The sequence below is a fragment of the Brassica napus genome, chromosome C6 (assembly GCF_020379485.1).
Source record: "Brassica napus cultivar Da-Ae chromosome C6, Da-Ae, whole genome shotgun sequence".
NCBI classification, from domain to species: Eukaryota; Viridiplantae; Streptophyta; class Magnoliopsida; order Brassicales; family Brassicaceae; genus Brassica; species Brassica napus.
In genome coordinates, this window is record NC_063449.1 from 26,008,727 (window position 1) to 26,032,136 (window position 23,410).

The 23,410-nt window shown below is 30.0% G+C and overlaps 1 protein-coding gene and 1 long non-coding RNA gene across 2 annotated transcripts; both read left to right on the forward strand.

Moving 5' to 3' along the window:
- The first annotated feature begins 73 nt into the window (after window positions 1-73).
- On the forward strand, window positions 74-3,307 carry LOC111206252. Its single transcript, XR_002658402.2, has 3 exons — window positions 74-449; window positions 615-733; window positions 855-3,307. It is a non-coding gene; the product is annotated as an uncharacterized LOC111206252 (long non-coding RNA).
- A 16,942-nt stretch (window positions 3,308-20,249) lies between these two features.
- On the forward strand, window positions 20,250-21,603 carry LOC125588908. Its single transcript, XM_048760852.1, has 4 exons — window positions 20,250-20,528; window positions 20,703-20,746; window positions 20,942-21,047; window positions 21,118-21,603. The coding sequence occupies exons 1-4, from the start codon at window positions 20,286-20,288 to the stop codon at window positions 21,289-21,291; spliced, it is 567 nt and encodes a 188-aa protein (XP_048616809.1). The 5' UTR covers window positions 20,250-20,285; the 3' UTR covers window positions 21,292-21,603.
- Window positions 21,604-23,410: the final 1,807 nt, after the last annotated feature.

Below are 23,410 nucleotides of genomic sequence, written 5' to 3' on the forward strand. Positions count from 1 at the left end.
CATCAGCATTTTTTTATAGGAAAAAAAAATTATAATCTAGCGGTGGAGTTTACCCTAAAAATATAATCCAATGGATATAATTTTGTATCAGATGAAGGGTATGACATCATCGAGTCATTTTAGCAAACAACGTCTTCTTCATATCTCTTCAGAGGCGTCCCCTAAATTGCAAAAATTATCTTCACTTAACAGTTGTATCTTTTCACTCTCAGGGTTTCACTGGAACGTCATCATCTTCCTTTAGGAGTTATTTGTTTTTTTTAATTTTATATATTGAAGAGATTGTATAGTTTTTCAAACTTGTTTCAAGTTTTCGATGGTTCTCTCTTCTGCTTCTTATCTCCATCCGTCTCCTTTTACATTCAAACCCGTTAGTTTAATTTTACGGCAGCAGATCTTTATGTCTATAGCCCTCTCTGTTTTAGAGATATTTTCAGATTCAGATTAAGGTATTGCTATTTCTCTGTAGTTTGCTTATTATTAAATTTATTGTTCGAGTTTCTTCAATTACCAATATTTTTGCTTTGATACCCTCTGGTTCATTGTTTGATTAGTTTCTGAAGATGTCTTTGGTATCTTCTCAGAATCTTAATTTTTGCACCTATATATAATAGATGGATGGAGTGTATATTCTGGTGTTTTAAAATCTTTCTGATACGTGAGGAGGTATTTCTTCAAGAGAACCAGAGGACATACAAGTGAAAATTACTAATCAAACAAGGAATCAGAGGAGGTATGTCTTCAAGAGAACATTTTTTTGGTATTTTATGATTGTTAGTATCTCCACTCAAACATTGTTCCTTAATTTTAAATATTGATCGTGTGAAAATACAAACAATCAGAAAATATATCAGCCGCATCTCCAGAGTGCGCTACCGCCGACTACGGCTCCTCTCTCTGATAGGCTGTGTCTCCTGTTCACTCCTCTTTGCTGCTGCTTCTTAGATGTCCACACGATCAGTATTTTTGCTTAGATGTCCTATGGTTCATTGTTTGTTTATCATTTCCCTTAATCATTGTTCTCCCATCCAATTTTATTGTCCTACATCTTTTTGCGTCACTTACTGTGGTTTTTTTTTTGTTATGGAAACAAGTGACTCTCTCTCCAAATTTTTTCCTGTCTGTTTTCACCACTACCAACTGTCACACTCTCTGAACTTTTCCCTTGTCTTCACCACACCGTAGTCTTGATTTTTCTCTCGCCATCTCTTCTTTTATACGGTCTCCCAACCCACTAATATCCTAATTTACCATGTGGAGTTATTTAATATGAGAAAACATTTTTTCTTAAGAACTTATTGATCTTCTTTAGTACCGTTTCGCCAAATCAAAAAGGTAATTTTCTTGACCGAATCATCGTTGAAACACAAACAAAAGTAATATTTACAACTCCTAAACTTGTTTCATTTAACAAGAGATTCAAAGAGAAGGGTTAAGATTTTCTGTCCATATGAAGCTGATTGTACTAAGTTTGTTTTGGTCGTCGTCCACGTTAAATGGAACAGATGTGATTTAACTGGTTGCATAGAGTGTAGATATGTTTAGTCTAACGAGAGTATAAGATGTTTTCTTCTCACCGAACAATTAGGGTTTATTTCGCGCTTTGGGACCAGATTCAGTCAGGTAAGTGCCTCCTTCCTTTCGTATCATCTGTACATGCGAGAATATTGGTCTTAGTGATAATAATTAGGTAGGAGAATTTACTTCTGGTGTATCGAGAGCCTCTTAAATTTTCGGCAAAAGCTGTCTTTAGTCCAAATCATTTTCTTTTGTTATTTTGTTGGTAATCTTAAGCTCAGGGGGAAGTATGGGTTGACTTTTGAAGTTTCGAAGAAACATGTTCACAATTTATGTTTGAATGCCAAGTCTACAGAGATGTGTGTTGAAAAACACAAATTATCAATAATTAATACGAGTGTCTTTCCTTTAATATTTCTTTCTTGATGTAAAACATCTACGTTTATTTCAATCTGTATAACATCTATGTTTATTGCAATCTGTATAACATCTCATTCAAAGTTCATATTTTGAATCTACTCAAATTGATTTTTTTTATAAAATTTTATATCAAGCAAACAAAATATGCCAAGAAAAAAAATCAATATATTATTTTTGATGAAATTTCAAATTTATTGATCTATAAAAAAAAATGTTATTTACAAACGCACAATGCTTTTAAATAAAAGAATAGCCTTAGTGTGGTATGGACACTAAAGTGTGACTTGGAACCATCCTCTTATTAACCCCTCCAGTTTGTGGCCCGGTTTGTATCTGAGTGAACATATCCGATTTCTGACTGCTTTATCTATGCGTCGTTGCAATTGATCAATAGAGGTCCAATTCTGTTGATGACGCCTTGCATTTCTCTCCCGCCATATGTGATACACTATAGTTTGGAACAGCATCTTTGCAAAAATGTAGTCGAGACTCTTCCCTCCCATTTGCTGCAATCGTGTTTGAGTATGGACATGCGAAGAAGAGATGGTCTCTTGTTTCATCTCTCTCCTCATAAAGCTCACAACCCTGCATTATACCCCAATCTCTCATACGATCTTCTGTTGACAGCCTGTTCCGGACAGCTAACCAGGTGATAAAGAAGTATCGAGGGACCCCTTGTGCGAACCAGACCATTCTGCTCCACTCCACTTTAGTTCGCTTAACTCTGAGTTGATCCCAAGTCCTAACAGCTGAGAAAGTAGGTCTGTAGTCATCATCCCCATGTTTCCACATTATAATATTTCTTCCTTTATTAGGTGAAGGGGGTGCAATTGCCAAGATACTATCGTAAAGATCATGGAATCTCCGGCTTCTCCTTCCTCTAATGTTCCACTCATTACCTGTCACTGCATCACAAACCTTGGCATGTTTCAGTACACCCAGATAAGTGGTGCCAGCTGCTCCTGTGACATCAATAAGTCTCCCCTTAACCAGCCAATCATCAAACCAGAAATGACTTGTCTTGCCATCTTTAATGTCAATTCTAAGAAACTCACAAGCCACATCTCTTAACTTCAAAAATCAATATATTTAAAAGAAATGAAAAATTGTAATTCAAAATTGCAGAAAATATTTTTTTTGGAAGCTTAAGTGAAAAAGCGAAACCATTTAAATGAATAATTGTAATATATATATACGAAAATTTGCGAAAGTTCAAGTCAACCATTGCATTCGTTATTAACTAATGTAACAGTTGTTGATCAATTTTTCACCATTTGATAACAGCCATTGCAGCATGATTAAACATTTGCGCTCTTGTGTTATTTGTAATTTCAAACCGGTTTGTAAATATTGCTGAACCACACGTATTGTAAAAATATTTCCCAGTTTAATTATCTATTATCTCCCAGCTTGAAGGTATAGGAAAATAATAGGTTGTTATCTAACAAATACAGTTCATATTATCTCCCAGCTTTTTTTTTTGATAAACTCTATCGGTTGATCCGGTCGGCCTCGGGAGGAACGCACTTAGTGCTACAGAGTGGACTGACTACCACACTGCCTGATCCGAGTTTGGAATACCTTCCGACTAATGCCAGAGGATGAACCGATCATCTGTTACGATTTACCATGTAAACCACTTGGGCCAAAGCCCAAGCCTAGACTAACCATGTTAATTTCAATTTACTTAAGGTTTTAATTGGTAACAATCGGAGCCTATCTATGGGAAAAAAAGAAAGGATACTGTTTGAGCAGCTTTGACTTGAGTTAAAATCAGTGAGTCTTCCACTTAGATCTTACCAAATTTTAATAAGACTAATGCAATAAAAGATGATATGTCTTCTCAGCATGCTTCTTATACAGCACAAATCTTTGTTCAATCCCGCATTTTTACACTGGACGATCAACGTTGATGAGCAGAAAATCATATCGCTAACACCATATCACATCATGAACAAATCACGTGTGGTTATATTTTCAATAGATAGGAGATTGTTTTGGTGGGGAAATTGTGTTTTTCAAATACGCAAACAAAAAATAAAAGAAAAAGAAATATAAATGTGATTAAAAACCATCTTCGACAGTTTATTATAGAAATATTTAAAAGTTAATTGATAATATCTCATAATTTATTGAACTTCACCATAAATATAATGTGAGTATGCCGTATAAAATGATTTTAAAATGGTGTAGTAATTTTTTTAATTTATCTTCCTTATACAGTTTATTTTACTTTTGTTTGAATTTCTAAGATAGTTTATCAAACAATTGTAAAATTTGAAACTTAATAAGGTAAATATTTTTAAAATTTTATATTACAATATAATTTAGTAACTAAATGTTGTGAAGTTAATGAAACATAAGATTTTAAAATATAAAATTTTAGCTATTGTATAAAAATGAAACCTATCTCTAAACTGAAAAAATACATTTAGAATTCATATTAGAAATAGACGAGATTGGTTCTTAGGAAAATTTAATTTAATTTTCTAGGTTGATACTCCCTCCGTTTTGTTTTACATCACGTTTTGGAATAATTTTTTTGTTTCTATATATTTGACGTTCTCAGAAAATAATGTAAATTATAGTGACAAAAGACTGTTTTGCCCTGTATTTATCATATCTCATGTGTTTACGATACAAGGTATTCAATTAATATATTCAATTAATAAATGATATAAAAGATAATGGACTGAGTGTCTTAATCGGTGTGCAAATCTATATAACGTCAAATAAAGAAAAACAGAGGGAGTATTACATATGTGAATTGTTTATGTAGGGTTCATATCAAAAATAAAAGCATATGTTCATTGAAATAATTTAATCTCTTACAATGATTATTCTTTTTTTTTTAATTATGCTGTTCTTTTTTCTGGTCATCTATAAAAATAAAATAAAAATAATAATAATAATTTAAAATATCTTATCTTTGGAGAACTCTATGCAACATATATTTAGTATTATAATATTTTATACTCCTATCATTTTTTGCCTAATCATAATTTTATTCATTTTCGTATTTTTGGATTAGAATACGAGGGAATCTCACTTTTAATGTCTCATCATTCTCTATAAATTTATTTAGTTAAGTGTTTTAGATTATTTTATTTTAAATATGAATTACTTACGATTTACGAAAGAATTGAGATTAAAAAATTAAGGCTTCTATTCATCTAAGCACATCTCTTAAAATAGCCTCTTCATTCCCTTAATTACTTTTAACACAACTTGTTCTTCTAAAGTTGTCATTTGTCAATTATATATTGGTAAAACTATCAAATTGTATAAAACTCTATACTATTTGTAAGACACTTTGTTTTTTTTTTTTTTTGAACGACTGGCACTCTTCCGTTTCTTTAACATAATATACTAACATTAGTCGTCTGCTATTTGATCTTCAGCAACTCTTATATTTTTATAGATGTAAAAGATATACATTGTAATAATATTCCGGTGGAAACAAGGTCAATACTGATTTTTTATAGTTGTAAATAGATTTGTTTACAAATTGTTATTTTGGTTTTTGTTATTTTGCATTTCTTATTTTGAGTATTTAATTTTGTCAATATTTGTTCATAAATTTTTAGTTGATCTGTATTTTAAAATAAAAATGTAATGTAAAATTAAAATAAGTAAAAATTTAAATAATTCATATTAATTTCGTATATGTATATTATATTTCAGATAAAAATATATAGTTAATAAATGTGGGAAATAAATGAAAAAATAATATTTTTTAGAAAGTAAAAATAAATAATTCTCTCAAATAACTTTTTAAGTTCTTGTCACAAAAATATCCCTCAAAAAATAAAATGACCAAAATAGTCTTTTTTATTTTGAAAATTTAAATATTTATTTTTTATTTTTAAAAATTTGAATTCATCTCCTAAACTCCACTCCTTAACTTTAAACCCTAAGTCTTAGATTAATTAACTCTAAGGATATAAATGCATATTTAGCATTTAATAAAACCTATTTTGGTTATTTTCCTTCTTAAAGAGTTATTTTTGTGAAAATAAACTAAAAATGTTATCTAAAAGAATTTTTCTTATATATATTTTATCAAAATAAATAATTTAAATTTTTAATAAAAATATTAATAGCCCGCGCGGATGCGCGGGTTTGTTTCCTAGTACTATTAAAAGGGAAGAAGTCCTAAAAAATCTAATTAAACAAAGTTTGTTGGACCTATTCAATAGAAACTTAATATGTCTTATTTTATACTTACATTAATTAATCAAAACTATCAGTATTATTAATAGGGAACAACCCAAACTGCCTATCATCATTATATCACCGATATATTTGCATCTAACATAGTCTTTTACACATTAATATTTTGAATGCATTATTATTCACTTCATTAGCGAGGAAAAAGTCAAAAAATAAATAAAATAATAAGCAATGCACATATTTTCGACCTTATATAAATAATCATACATAAAAAAATCAAAATGCTACTGGTCGTGATTAAATTAGTGGGTATGTGTTGACAAAAAAAATAAAAATTAGTGGGTATGTTATCCATGTATTTTTTTTAAAATCTATGTATGAACTTACAAAATATGTTCAACGTATTATGTATATTTTCAATACAAACCAAATCCCTATAAAATGAACCATATAATATATACTTATTTGACTCTCACCATTTTCATGTATTTTCTTGAATCTATGTATTTGTTCAAATACATATTTTCTAGAGATCTATACCCTAAACTATATTTCCATAAACTTCTAAACCATATATCCTAAACTTTATTTCATATATTTCTAAACTATGATCTCATTTCATATACATTTACTTTATATGACAAATCAAATAGTTTATTTAGTTTTATGTATTATTATAAAACATGAGAAGTTAATCAACTTTTTAAAAAGTGTTATCAGGTTTTTCCGGGTTTTTATAAGGACAAATCAAATAGTTTATTTAGTTTTATCCATTACAAAAGAATACGCGAAGTTTAATATTTTTTTAAAAAAAGTGTTATCAGGTTTTTATGGGTTTTACCGGAGGGTAATGGGTGTCGGTTCATATGTTAATTAACATTTTTTTTTATTTATCCGATTTTTAATTAACATGTTTTCATTAAATCTGAATTTCGTGGAAACATATCAGTTGGTAGAACCTTTGATAGAATGCTACATGAAAAACATAAGTCAGTCCAGATTATATACGTCAAGGGTTTATCGGTTCAACTGTGGGTCTAGATCAGATATAAAACACTCGATATATTTCAATTTGTCTGTACATCACATGTGTACCCCCAATAAAAGGAGTTAAATAATTTGTAAAAACATAATGCTTTTTTCGTACCATTTAAATATAGATGCACTATCAGTCCCCACCATTCGGTTTCGGTTTGGGTATTTTGGTTCTAGAAATTTAGGAGCCATTCATGTATTTACAAAATTTGGTTTGGTTTAATTCAGTTGGGTTATTGAGGTTTTGGTTCGGTTTGCTAGTAAACTTAGGAAAAGACTAATATCCCAAAAAAATGTGGATCTAATTCAGTTCTGCTTCGATTTTGTTTTTTCAGGTAATTTGAGATTTATAGATAAAATATTGGATCATTTGGGATTTTCAGTTTAAATATCAGATAATTCATTTTTTCGAATAATTCAATTTTTCGTGTAATTTGGTTTATAAATAGTTGTTTTAGGATATTTGGTTATTTAGACACTACATAACATTATTAGTTTTAGGTATATAATTTGTATTTAAAAATTCATGTACCTATTTGGTTTTCGCTTCAGTTTTAGATTTTTGTCTCCATAGATATAGGATATGATCACTTATATATGAAATGCATTTCAATTTTGATCCGTGTATTTGAGTTTGATATGGTTTGGTTCACGGTTTTATATAAATGTCCCTAGATCTATACACTACTTTATATAGAAATTAATTTAAAATATTTTTTTAATTTTGAAAATAAACCCGTCAAAGTCTAGTGTATTATTACTTTAATTAGTTTACGGTCAATACAAATATCTCACCAACCAAACCGGTGGCAAAGAGTTAAAAATTACAATAGATTGATCTTCCATTGAATGCTTAGACAGAGAATCAGCCGCCATGTTCCTTTCTCTGTTCACACATCCCAAAGAACATTCAGGTAGCAAATAAATCCAGGAACATATATTATGTAAGATATTGCCCAATTGTAAGTGATCAACCACGATATTATTAAGAGAAAATTACTAGAAAAGTTGGTTTATTATTAGAGTGTTATACATTTTTTAAAAATTACTAAAATATTTGGATACCCCAAGTAAATAACAATAAGGGCCTTTGGTTAGTTTTTTTTTTAATTGAAATTATTTTTAATCATTAAATCTACATCACTAATTAAGTATCCACATCAGCAATAGAGAACAATCAACCATTTCTTTAATTACATAACGTTGAAAAAAAAAACACAACAACACAGCACAACTTCGTCGAAGAACTAAAGGAACCTTAACCGCCTATTCCCAGAACTCATCATCGACATCGTGTTTACTCCCTCTTCCCCGAACTAACTCTATGTCTTGTCTTCTCCGATATCGTATTCCCCGAAATCGTCGTCTCCAATAGTTTCTACGAAATATTTTATGCTGCAATCGCCCGAAATCATCTTCTCTGCTGCGTTTTTCGAGTTTGTGGCTGAGTTTTAATTTATGTTGTGGCTTAGTTACTTTTCTTTTACGGCTGGTTTATATATGCATTGGTGGCTGAGTTACTTCCCACCAATCTCCGAAAACCTAACTATAAGAAGTGTGCATTCCGAGGAGAAAAGACAAATACACTCCTAAAAACACCCAGATCGGCAATTGTGGGATGTATTTAATTAAGTTTGTTTGTGATTTCATACCAATATTTGGATAATCTAATATTTTTTTTTTCAGATCTGAGTGAAAAAGAAAATTGAACAAAAAAAAATGAAGGATACGAAAAAAAGTGACGGATTCAGCAGAGACGACACATAGGAGTTCATTGAATCTTGGATACATGGACGAGTTATCACCGGAATGGTGCAAAAAACCTCTATTTTTGGTTTTCTATGTAAGAAACATAACTCACCCATGTATTTTGTGTTTGATTTATGCTATGTTTACACTACTCAGCCGTGTCGTTTATATATCTCAGCCGTGCCGTTTACATAACTCAGCTATACCTCAAACATACCCTAAAATCAGAAAATGTTTAGATAACTTAGCCGTATCGTTTAGATAACTCAGCCGTATCGTTTATATAAATCAGCAATACCTCAAACATACCCTAAAATCAGAAAACTGAATTCAAGTATTTTAAGAAGTTATATTGAAGATCATCTTATCATTATATAAATCAACTGAATGTGTATAGTTTCTTGAAGTTGATACTGTAACTTGATCTTGAGATATATGTTCTCTTACAATCACTTATACAATTCTTACTTAACAGATTCTAACATTAATATTTTCTTAAATCTAAACCTCAAATCCTAAACTATAGAATTATAAAGTTATAAAAATTATAAAGTTTATATTTAAACATTAAATCCAATATATTTTTATTATTTCAAGTTTAAGGTTTAGGTTTATAGTTTAGAGTTAAACTCAAATTTTAATCATTTTAAAAAAAAATCTTTTATTTAAAATTCCATTTTAAATTTTGATTTAAACCCGTAACTATATTCTTTAAATTTAAGCAATTTTAAAAACAAATTGAAAAGAACTAAAATTGAAATTTATATTGTTTTTCTCATGACCTTTGATTGATTTTAGTCTAAGGGTTTAATATTTTCAATATAAAATTATAATATTTTATAATATTTTAAAATTTAAACTACAAATATTAAATATAAAATTATAAAGTTAAATATTTTCAAAACATTATCTCAAACCATATCTATTTTGAACCTTTAGCCCTAAACCCTAAACCACATGCTTTGACCTATACCATAAAACTTCAAACTTTAAACAAAATTTAATTAATCATATACCATAAATTCTAACTACAAATGTTAAAACTCTAATATTTTTGTTATTTAAAAATATAATCTTAAATGTTAAATCGAAACCCAAAACACTATATACCAAACCCTAAACTCACTCAACTATATACCCAAAACTTAAAACTTCATATTTAAACCACACGTCAAAAAATCAACATAATAAAATCCAAGTTTTAAAATTTAAAACTTTTTCAAAAATACAGTTTAATATAAAATATAATTTTAACCATAAAAATTAAAAGATTAACCATTGATTGTTTTAATCTAAGGGCTACAAATCCATCTTGGAGTTATCTTCTAACTTCTTTCTCATTGGTTAGTTTTTTTAGTACAAGGATTACAATTCTTGACCATTGATTAGTTTTGATCTAATGATCTAAAATATTTTTTTCCTTCACTTTCTCTCTTCTACTTGACGTCTCCTTCTCCTCTTTTCTTTCCTTCGGGAGTTCTTCACAGTCCCAGATCTTCTTCATCTCTCTCACTTTATGTCTTGTAAACAAGAGAGATTCATACATCATCATTCATTTCTTATGCCTTAGTATATTTGGTTTGTAAATCTTAGAAGTGAGAGAATAAGAAACGTCAAAGAAGAAAAGAAGATTGCTGGAGAAGAAGAAAAAAGTTCGAAGACGTCGCCGTCGTCACGGATATTGAGCTCGTCATCGTCGCCATATATACTCGCCGACGTCATCCTTGTTGCTGTTTCTCAGATCCATCTTCGCCGGTCTCCCTCTTCACCATAGTCGCCACCATACATGACACTGGAAGAGAGAAAGCTTCTTCTCTAACCGACCATGTTCGAAGACGACAACCACTGCTATAGATCTGTCTCAGATTTTTGAGTTGTTAGATCTATGTTATTTATGCGACTAATTTTTCTCTTGAATGGTATAAGCCAGCCGTAACGTTCCTATAATTCAGCCGTCGAATGTAATTTGTTTCGCGGCGTTTCGTATTTTGGGCGGGAACAAACTCATTCTTTCAACTCTGAACACAATACTAAAACTTTAATCTTTTCTTAAATTTGTACCTGAATCCCTAAACTATAGAACTATAAGGTTATAAAAATTATAAACTCAGCCGTAACGTATGCATAAGTCAGCTGTAATTTGATTATAACTCAGCCGTAACGTATGCATAACTCAGCCGTAAAGTATGCATAACTTAGTCGTAATGTATCTGAATAGTATAAGCCAGCCGTAACATTCATATAACTCAGCCATCGAGTGTAATTTGTTTCACGACGTTTCATATTTGGGCGGAAACAAAAAGTTTTGGGCGGGAACAAAATCATTCCTTCAACTCTGAACACAATATAAAACTTTAATTTTTTCTTAAATTTGAACCTCAAACCCTAAACTATAGAACAATAAAGTTATAAAATTATAAAGTTTATCTTTTGAACACAATATTAAAACTTTATTCTTTTCGTAAATTTGAACTTCAAACCCAAAACTATAGAACTATAAAGTTATAAAAAATTATAAACTCAGCTGTAACGTATGCATAACTCAACCGTAACGTATGCATAATTCAGTCATAACGTATGTGTTGGAGACTCACTGTATGAACTAAAGTTATCATATTCAGATGACGCACCATCTGAGTCATCAAACATATAAAATCAGCTTTCAAATTCATCATCTTCTTCGTCTTCTCTCATTTTCTTACTTTTTTGTTCAACTCTCTCCTTTTCTTACAATTTACAGGATTTAGCTTCTTCATCTCTCTCTTTGAGTCTTTCTTCTTCTGCAAGACGACGAATCCAATGAGAGAGGGAGCATTCTTGTAGGATGTCAGACACATTCTTACAGGATGTCGGACCGCCATACATGACACTGGAGGAGAGGAAGCTTCTCTTTAACCGATCATCATCGAAAACGATGACGACTGCAGTAGATCTGTCTCAGATTTACAATTTTTTTTAAAATCTATGTTTACAGACCTAGTTGCGGAAACAATAATTACCAGATCCATAAGATCTCAGAGAAAGATGAAGAAGATAGATAAAAAAAGATGAAGAGTAAAGATAACATAGACCCTTATTTTACTGTTGTAACATTAGACTAGTGATGACATGGCAAATCCGAGTTGATGACATGGAAAATCGGTTAGTCATCCTCCAAACGAATATATAACTCAACCTAAATAAATCAGCCCTCATGTACAATGTAAGTCAGCCGAAACGTGGATACTATTTCAGTAATTAGTCTTTTGCTAATAAATCAGCCGTAATTAGGATGCAAAATCATAAGTCAGCCGTATCGTCAAATAAATCAGCCATCAAATGAATGATATTCTAGTAATTAATCTTTCGCTAATAAGTCAGCCGTAAATAAGCTGAGTTTACTGTTAATCCATCCAATTATGCCTGATTAAATATAACTCAGTCGTAACAACATCCCCTAAGTTGATCGTAAATTCAATAACTCAGCCAGTCGATGTTCATTAACTCAGCCGGGGAAACATAACTCAACCATGTCTTAACTATAACTCCGCCGAATTTTCCAGAAATCAAATCGCCGATGTATAAGTCAGCCGTAATGCGTGTACGTAAGTCAGTCGTTATCTCATAAATCAGCCGTAACGAACAGCTGGCTTATGTTCTTAAGTCAGTTGTTTTCTCTTAAGTCAGCCGCATTGTTTAATTCAGCCGCAACATAGCAATAACTCAGCCGTAACGACGTATATAGCGCTTTACGGCTGACTTAATGAAAACACAGAACCGAATTCCTACGTGGCGCCGGGTTTTTGCTTATGTGGCACTAAAAAGTAATGGCATTCTTGTAAATATGTTTTTTCTCATAACATAAAAACGGGCACGCTTGGTATAAAAAATGGCAGTAATAAAAAAAGATTTGTATGGTTCTAGTCAATTGTCCTAAAATATGTAATATTTGAGTAAACTTCCCATATTATTAATGATAAGCTCCAATTCCTTATTATATCCTTCAAATCATACCCTTTTTCATCCTCTGATCCATACCTGTTGAAGCACATATAAGAAAGCCAACGACTCACCTTGTAAAGGAGAACTAACAATTTTCAGTTTGACAGTTCCAGAGCATATATGAGTCCCATGATGATCTCTAACAATCCAGCCGATTCCAGCATACACACTCCCTTCCTGATAACTGCAATCAAAATTACACGTAAGCCAGCCCAGAGGTGGTGGCTCCCAGTTAGAACATCGTGGGGTTCTTACTACCATCGACTGTGGAGACACAAACTGATTATTCCATTTCCCATTTGCCTCTATGTCCCTTTGAGCATCTTCTATAGGATGAACATTTCACTTTGCATCCTTAAAGTTGCATTATTTGAAAGGAAGTTGTCAATTTATATTTGTGTGTTTCCAAATTGGCAATTTAAAAAGTATTAGCTTTAAGAGTTGTGTTTTTTCATCAAAAATAATATATTAGTTTTCATGGTTAAATATCAGTTAAAAACTGCATAAATTTTTAAGGATTCTCAAAATTGCTGAGGATAAATATTTTTATCCTAAAATATGCGTAACTTTTTAATGAGTTATCTTTTAGTTCATTTCCTATCTATTTTATATACAGTTAAAAAATATTAAAATTATCTATAAATATTTAGATATTTTAGTTTTTGGATAATTTTAATATTTTATAATATATATCTATGAACTATGCAACTATTGGTGATTGTAGTCTTTAAATATGAACTATTACAACTATGATCAACCATTGTAACTATTCATAATGGTATGGTGATGAACCATTGCAATATTTGGTGTTAACAATTACAATTCTTACTAACCATTGCAATTCTTAGTTATTAATCATTGCAACCTTTAAATTTTTATATAAAGAGTTGTGGAGTTGTGTGTATTGGCAAAATCATAACTAAAAACAAATAAGAAATAGCGATAAAAAAAAAAAGAGATCCACTTTTTCAATTGATCATCAAAGATTTGAAAGAAACAAATTACACACAAATTTTTTTATTTGTTATTCATGTATCTCCTAATTAATATTAAGTTAATGTTTCAAAACATAACCATCTTTATATCTTGTTAATATTTCATAACACAAATTACCTATTCTTAAAATGCAGCAGAAACATTTTAAATTTAACATGTTTTCTATATATAGCATTTGAAATTAATAAAACACTATAAATTTACATGTTCCTTAACCGTATGGAACACTTGACCACATAACAAACTAGGGGTGGGCGTTCGGGTACCCATTCGGGTTCGGTTCGAATCTAATCGGGTTTCAGGTTTTTGGGTTTAAAGATTTCAGCCCCATTCAAGTATTTCTAAATTTCGGTTCGGGTTCGGTTTGGATCTTTGCGGGTTCGTTTCGGGTTCGGATAACCCATTTAAATTGTTTTTAAAATTTTAATATTCATTATATGGTTAAAATTTCTCAAAATCTATAAATCAAAATAATATATTACATAAAAAATTGTATAATATATGTCAAAATACCTAAAATTAACATATAAATTGGTTTGATTTAAATATTTGGATAGAAAATCAATAGATATTTCAAGCATTTTGGTGTTTTGAATATATTTTAACTATTTTAGATATTTACTTTTGACTATTTATGTATATTTTTTAGTATTTTAGACAACTTTAAAGTATCTTATATATTTTGGATGTTTTTAATATATATTAAATCTAAAAATAAGTAATATATTTAAGTATCTAAATCTATTTTGGTTACATTCGGGTACCCGAGATACTTCGATTCGGGTCGGGTTCGGTTTCGGTTCTTTAGATACCAAAATTTTGAACCAGTTCGGATATTTAATCAATTTCGGTTCGAGTTTGATACTACTTTTTCAGATCGGGTTCGGTTCGGTTTTTCGGATCTGGGTTTTTTACCCAGTCCTATAACAAACAAACACTAACCCTTAATTATTCTTTTTAACATCTTAACGACAACCCATTTTTATCGTTTTTGTAACCGTACGATGACATCAGATATCATATACATATATAAGAGAAATTATTTATGGTGAATAACTCAAACTTTTGTAATTACTAGACTAACTCACTAGACTAACTCACGGTACTAATGAAAGTACTGAAAAGGCATCCTTCCTTTTCATATTTACATCTTTTAAAATTTATATTGTTAAAGCAAAATAGGATTTTGCCATTGATTTTATCATATTTATAAGAGATTGCCACTGTCTTTTCTTGCTATTTTTTTTTTTAAAAAACGCCGATATTAACTACAACCAATCATTAGTCATATATTTTACAACCAATAAAATTACAGCAATATTTAATATACTTTCCAAACCAATTACATTTAACAATTCTAACTAATTACATTAAAGATACAGTGAAACTTTTATAAATTAATAATGTTGGGACTACACCAAAACTATAATTTTTTTTATTAATTTATAGAGAAATTAATTTATCGATATACTAATTGAACCAAAAACTTAATTTGGGACTATAAAATTATATTATTTTATAGAGATTTTTAGTGTATATTAATTTATAGAGTATTAATTTAAAGAGGTTATACCGTAATATGTATAACTAAATTGCAAAATATTCTTGGGACCCACAGCCCAATTATTCAAGTTCTTAATCATTAATTATCATTTTTTAAAACTTTGATCCAACTTAATTATTTACTATCTCAAAATATTATTCAGAATTAATACACTTCCACCAATTCATCAATTTTTTAGATATCATCCCAGATTGAAATAGAGATGTAGCTTATTCCAATTGTTTTGGGTTTAGGTAATTAAAATCGTGTATATTTTAAGGTCCGCTATAGGAGATCCAATATCAATTCAAATGTTAATATAAAAGCAGCCCAGTTATAATTTAAATCTTAATAATAATATAAATTATCATTTTATATTAAATGTGTTTAAATAAAAACATAAAATAATAATATAAAATAGTTTAGTATTTGTTTTAGAAAAAAAAAAGTTCCAGGAATTATAATAAATACTGTTTATTTTGTATTGGCCAGAAATATCCAATAACAAAATAGTGAATACATAGTTAATATTTCTACTCATTAATATATATTTACTTTTAAAATTAACTATTGGATAGTAAAAAAATAAGCTCATTTTTAAAAATGCATGTAAATAAGAATAAAAAATTAATATGAAACGTTAAAATTCAAAAACGCTTAGTTACATAGTTCAAACCTCAAATGTTTAAGGATCAATTTTATTTATATTGGACATTTTATCAAAAAAATTGTATTCAAAAGTTATCTCGCACTTTGTCTTTTATGGCAGCTGTTTGTGGAAGCTGTTCAATTTTATTTCTTTACAATGACAATTAATTTGGGGGCGGGGGTGATATTTATAAAATCGTAAATTATTTATTAAGTAAAACATAATTTGAAAAAAATATATTAACTCTCTTCACTTACAAGTTATTAAAAAAATTGAATTAACAAAACGGGTTAAAAATCAGTTATCTTTCTCCATTATTAAATCTTTTAAAGCAAAAACCTATACATGTTAGTGTAAAATAAATGAATATTTTTTTGTTAATTGAAAATTTAATTCCGCGCTTTTAAAGCGTGGATCAAAACCTAATAACTATTTAGATAATCAAATGTTTTCTCTCTCTTAAACCCTCCATCTTCTCTCTTTCTTTACACAAAACTTGAAATCATCTCCGGTGAGCAATCGCCACCGGTCACCATCTCTCTTTTTGTTTTTTGATGTGTCATATTATCGATCACTAGATCGAATTACCATCCGTTTCGGATAAACCTTTCGCGTAGGCGACTTTTTACCTTCCTTTGTGGATAAACATTTCGCGTGGGCTAGCTTTTGGTTGTGCTTGTAGCGTTTCTTTCTCTAGTGTATTACTTGTTTTAGATTTTGGTTTTCTGCCTTCTTCGTATTGTCTATGTATTTCTGTCAAAAATTAAAAATTGGTATACAATTTAACATTTTACCAAAAAAAACTTTTCGGGTAGGCGATTTTGTTTGTCTTTCGCTGGGTCAACATGAAAACGGAGCATCTCAGATGAAAAGGACGATGGTGATGTTGGAATTGCTCGATTGATTTAAGGGAGATCCAGTAGAAACTGGCATCTTCTATGAAGGTGGTCCAGTAAAAAATCTCCTTATTAAATCGATTAGAGTTTGCCATATTGATTTTTCCAGTGGCTGTAAGAGATTCAAGCTTCTAGTAACGGTTGAAGGTGAAAGCTAAATATAAAGAGTACAAAATCAAGGTGAATCGAGGATTGAAGGTGGGAAGATGAAGCTGTTCATCAGCGGTGGTAAGAGAAGTTACCGGTGGTGAAGGGAAGGGAAGGATCTAGATTTGCATATCCATTAATGCCTCGTGGTTGAAATTATTTTGTTACTCTACACGTATATTCCACTTTGTAATATATTAATATGTGTAAAGATAAAATTCTTGTACTCTTTATATTTAATAAAAGGAGAATTAGGTTATATAACCATCAAACAAATTATAATTCATTGTATGACAAAAAGACCTAGCTTGCAAATATGTATTGTGCGTTTTGTATAATAATGCCATTATACTCTTGTATACAACTGGTGAAACCTGCACAAAGAAAAAAAAATTAATTAATAATTTGTAACTATAAAAAGTAAAACGTGGTATTTCATTACTCACACATATTTTTGAATTGAATTTCTTCTCACCAAAAGAACAATCAATTGTTCTAAAGAAGAGACAACGATGAAGTCATAGACGGTGAACATACACAACAACTCTTTCATTTCATTTCTTTTTTTCTTAAATCAATTGATTCTCACAATCATGCTTTTGTTTTCATACTCTGTTTTTGTTTCTGTTTTTGTTTATCAGATCCAGTGGTGAAGAACAGACAACGATGAAAGCGTAGACGGTGAGCACACAACAACTCTTTCATTTTATTTTCCTTTTTTTCTTAAATCAATTGATTCTCACAATCATGCTTTTGTTTCCATACTCTGTTTTCGTTTCTGTTTTTGTTTTACAGACCCAGTGGTGAAGAAAAACGACGGCGAGTCGGTAAAAGCATCGTCGTGTCGGGAAAAAGAGAGGAGATGAAGACGATCTCTATATGGTGGTGAAGAATAATGATGGTGAACGAAATGAATGTGTATCAGCCTGTCTAAAAAATAAGAATTGAAGAAGATGAACTCGCCGTCTATATTGTATTCGGTAAAATGAATAGTATAGTATATATTCTTAAATATAGCTACCTATGTACGGTTACCATTCTATTTGAGACATATTTTTATACTACTCCCTAAAATGTAATAATATGTCATGTTTTTAAATTTGATAGGTCTCTTCTTTTTCATTTTGTGTGATTGATTGTAATATGAAATTCTTTTTTTGAGTGTTGGACAAATTTGATTATTTGAAACATTCGTTTACTATACTACTTAGAATATATGGAATATAAGATATGCAACATGCTAACCAAGTAAATGTGCTTTCAAGTGTTTAATATTGGAAAACAATTTATAGATTGTATTTGGGTTTATAGGTTCCTGCCTAGGGTTTAGATTTACTAAGTAAATGTTTGGGTATAGTAAACCATATTATATACATTCTATCTGGGTTTATACTTCCTTGATTAGGGTTTAGCTTAATCTTTTTATTTAGGTTTAGGGTTTAGTAATTAAGATTTAGAGTTTAGAGTTTAGTATTTAGTAGTTGGTAGTTGGGGTTGAGATCAGCATTAACTTCTTACATGCAATCATAAACATTTCGTAATTTCATCAGTTTGTACTATTCTATTTATTGATTAGTAATTAGTTGATTGGGTTTAATGATTAGGTGATTGGGTTTAGTTTATATACGATTGGGATTGACATTGAAGCAAACATTACCACCTTCCATGAAGGCATAGTCATATCAACATTTGAGAAATATGGTATTTTGTTCCATTCTATTTGGGTTTATGGTTTATACTTGGGTTTAGGGTTTAATGATTAAGATTTAGGGTTTAGAATTTGGAAGGTAGGATTGAGGTTTGAGTTTAATGACCTTATCATTATCGTTCCATTTCTCGATTAATAAAGAGTGTTCTATTTTGTTTCCCAATATGTATTATACTATGTATTTTGTTCCATTCTATTTGGGTTTAGGGTTCAGTAATTAGGATTTAGAGTTTAGTATTTGAAAAATATAAGTTGAGGTTTGGGTTTAGTGATAGCAGTTTAGGGTTTAGTATTCAAAAGTTAGGTTTATAATTAGGATTTAGAAGTTGTGTTTTGGGTTAGAGCCCTACACTATTTAAAAGTTAGGTCTCGATTTAGTTTAATGTTATACTATTTTCATATTTTGATAATTGAGTTTAGGGCTGATAATTAAGGTTTATATTTGGGTTTAGTATTTTAAAGTTTGGTTTGTGTTTAGTATTTAAAAGTTGTATATTGGGTTAATATGAAATGCATTCTTTATTGAAAAGTCTTATATTTTATCTATTCATTTTAGTGTCATTCAATCACCTAATTATAGTTTATATTTGGATTACGATTTATGATTCAGTATTTAGGAGTTCAGATAGTATTTAGTATTTAAGGATTATGGATGTGGTTTTAGTCCTTCTGTACTACTTCGTGTGATATGGAATATAACATTCAGTACATACATATGTGGTCAATAAATATATAACGTGGATGTCTGTTTTTTCTCCACTTCTGACCATATATTATTTGCTATAATACTAGCCATATTTTTCTTTATCTATGTCATCTCACCTTCTTCTTTTTCACCTGCTACTTGTACGAGAAATGGTTTAACCGGATCAAAAGAGACACAACTGTTAGTTGCTTAATTATGTCAAAATCAATGACCTACACTTAATTATCTTCCCAACTATTTCTCAAATTCACCCTTAATAAAATCAGAAGTTGACAAAAAAAAACTATTTAGATATTTTTTTTAGGGCAATTCTTCTAAATAGACAGTTTTCGAGTTTTGGTCACAAAAATAGACCACAAGGAGGAAAATGACCAAAATGTTTTATTAAGGAGGTAAATATACATTTATACCCCTCGAGTTAACTAATCCAAATCTTATGGTTTATAGTTAAGAAGTATTTGGGATTGAGCTTTAAAATTTATAAAATAAAAAATAAATATTAAAAATTTTAAAATAAAAATTTTAAAAATAGCTTCAAACAGTATTTTCGAATTACAAAAAGAAAATTTGAAAAAAAAATTCAAAAAAAAGAAATTCAAAAAAACAATTATAAAAAAGTTCGAATTTGAAAACATATAATCTAAAATTATAAAAAAAAAATTCTTTTTTTTAATATTTTTTTTAATTTTTTAATTTTTATTTTATATCTAGGGTATTAGTGTCATTTTACCTATTAAATAAAATATTTTAGTCATTTTCCTCCTATGGGTATTTCTCTTTTTTTTTTTCCCCAAAACAATTCCCCTTTCTCTAGTTATCTCTCTCCGAGGAAAGAAAGACGAAGGAGGGTTCTCTTCACTTCAGTCTCCGGCGAGTTCTCCTCCGTCACAGGCTCCTTCCCTTTCGTCATCTCCGCCCCAACTCGCCGTCGTCTGTCATACGAAAAGAACCCTAAATCCGATTTCACTTTTGTCAAATCTGCCTTTCAATATAAGAAAATTGAACTTGTAAGTTCTAATCATGCAACTCTAAATTTTTGTTTCATGTTCTTATCATTTATTGTTTGATTGAGTGTTAGACTTCAAAAACACTAAATCCCAATTTTCTCATCCATTTTCCTGTAGTATTTGAGTCATATTCTGTTTTTCTCAATGTTTGATTTAGAGAACTTACTTTTTCAGCTATCTTTTCGGATACTTGAGCTCAGTGGTATATCGCTTTTCAGGTAATTGATTGAGTTTTGTTATTAGGTGTTACTTAACTGATGAAATTTATTTGCTTTTGTTTTGTGAATTACATGGATGTTTCAGACAGAACATAACTAATGTTATACTATCTATGCTTCCATAGGAGAGGAGGCTTTGATTTACTCACTCAGTGAGTTTGGTGTGTTAGTTTGTTTTTGTTACGTGAATTACAGGGATGTTATAGACAAACCAATGCCTCGAGGGGAGATTGTGGTAGGTGGTAACAGTGTAACATCAGATTACTTCAACAATCAAGCAAAAACCGATGAGGTTTACATGGTAGTAAAGCATGCTATAGCGCATAGGGAATTGTTCTTCTTTCCGTATAGATTTAACATGAAAATTTCAGGTTGATGAGAAGGGCACAAGGTGGTTTTACACTGGAGACATAGGGAGAGTCCACCCTGATGGATGTCTGGTGTGTAAGGCTCTCCTTTGGTTTCAGTTTCTGTTCTCTAGTGTTGAAGATGATAGAGTCAGTTTGCTTCCACCCAAGAAATTCAAGACGAAATATGAAGGATAGAAAATCACATTTGGATTTATGAGGCCAATATTAAGACACATGGTATCAAATTCTCAATTTCTCTCGTGTGGGTGAAACAGACTCAAGACTAGACAAGAGCAAGAGACTGAAACAGGCTCAAGACGGGACATGAGCAAGAGTGTGTTGAGATGGGGATTGAATTTCTTCTCTATTGTAGTTGCAGGGCTTGTAACACTCAAAGCTTTAGCATCCTGAAATGAACAAAGGAAATCAGATACCTTATTGTTCCCTAAAATTTTATGGGAATTGTAAACAGTTTAAATTGTTGATCTCATCATCTTATTTTGAGCATACAGCTGGTATAATAGATCACATGTTCATCTTTTATTTTGTTGGCACTAACGAAGAAAACAAATGCAATCCTTTTTTTGGCTGGGATGCGATGCATTGTGATTTCCATAATTGCGAGTGGAAGAGATAGTAAGAGAAAAACTGGTTCATTATTTGTAGTTTTTAAGTTAGGATAAAGAAGACTGATGTTTTTAATCTCTTCCCACTTGTAATAATAATTTTGATTTGTAAGGATGGATGGCAACCCAGTGAAAATGTTTTTAACTAGGATAAAGAAGACTGATATTTTACCAAAAATCTAATTCTGATCTTAATTAACCTAAAAATAAATCAGCTTCGAAATTAATATAAACCATGTCGAAATTGAAAATTAAATTAAGTTTGGTTTATATAAACCTAGATTTCCTTCAACAAACTTGTCGCAACATAAATTAAAAAACTTGCCACCACATAAAGTAAAAAGTCTACCAACAATTTTAATTCGAATATATAACTCTACCATAAGAAAATAAGTCAAACATAAGAAAATAATTCGGTACATAAGAAAATAAGTCGACCACAAAAATCTACCATTTATAACAAATTTGCTACTTTATTCGACAGACATATCTTTAAAAATATGTTTTCTATTCAAGTAGGACAATTAACTCTACCGTGGAAACAAATTTTGCATTTCTAAGAAAGTCTGACACCACTTTAACGGCATATTTCTTTTTCTATACAGATTTTATAAATATGCTTATTACTTGATAGATTTATTTTTTCGAATATAAATCTGCCAATGATCAAATGTTATGGGCACTTTAGTAATGATTTTTTTTGTTATAATTATGGACAAAGATAACTTCAATCAGAAAAATATTCTAATAATTTTTAAAAAATACTCCCTCCGTTCCCGTAAGTAAGATTTTCTAGAGTATTCACGCTTATTAAGAATTTAATAAATGTTAATAATTTAATTTATTTGTTACTTTATTATACATTTTCCAATAACTTTTCCCCAATGAAATTTAATCAATTCAAATATTCTTAATTAATGTTTTTCAAAAGTATAAAAAAATACCTTAACAATATAGAAAATCTATCTTTGTGAAACGAGAAAAAGTTCTAAAAAATCTTACTTTCGGGAACAGAGGTAATATGAATCGTTCTAATAATAACACAATTAATTTGTGTCATTTTAGTAAACTTTACGATACATAACATACAATACGTCTATGCTAATGCTTCACGGAATCTTAAGCAAAACACAACACTTAGTTTCCTTATAGTGTTCTATCCAATCCGAAGCATAGACGTATTGTATGTTACGTATATGATATCTGATGTCCATTTACAACTATTCACAAATCAAAACGGCGTCAACCGGTTGACCGTTAACTGCACACACCGATATTAAACGTTTCTTAAACCTCGTGCCTCTTAATAGTATTTTTATTGACACCAACATGTGAAACGGTAATGTGCTATGTTTTCTTGTTATAGTTTTCTATACACTATCAAGGCATTGTAAATCATTACGAGAGTGACGTACCTAAAAACGAAAATGACAGTGACGTACTTGATCGGATGATACCTTATCATTAAATGTTTTTCTTTACTATTATGTACTTTAATGCCAAATTACTTAAATTGTGATTTAACAAATCTCATGAACATTTTTAAAACGGATGAAACTGAATATGTTCATGAACGAATGAGAATCTATTCAATACTGATTTAACTAAATCTTGATTGGCTTTGATACAAAAAAAACTATTTATCGTATTATATTTAATTTTTATCATATGCTAATTTAAGTAAAGAA

Bases quoted from the DNA above. Each gene is read 5' to 3' on its own strand.
- LOC125588908 (XM_048760852.1), top strand. From the start codon at position 20,286: ATGGGTATTTCTCTTTTTTTTTTTCCCCAAAACAATTCCCCTTTCTCT. The intron at 20,529-20,702 runs GTAAGTTCTAAT...TTACTTTTTCAG, and splicing joins AATATAAGAAAATTGAACTT to CTATCTTTTCGGATACTTGA. The intron at 20,747-20,941 runs GTAATTGATTGA...CGTGAATTACAG, and splicing joins AGTGGTATATCGCTTTTCAG to GGATGTTATAGACAAACCAA.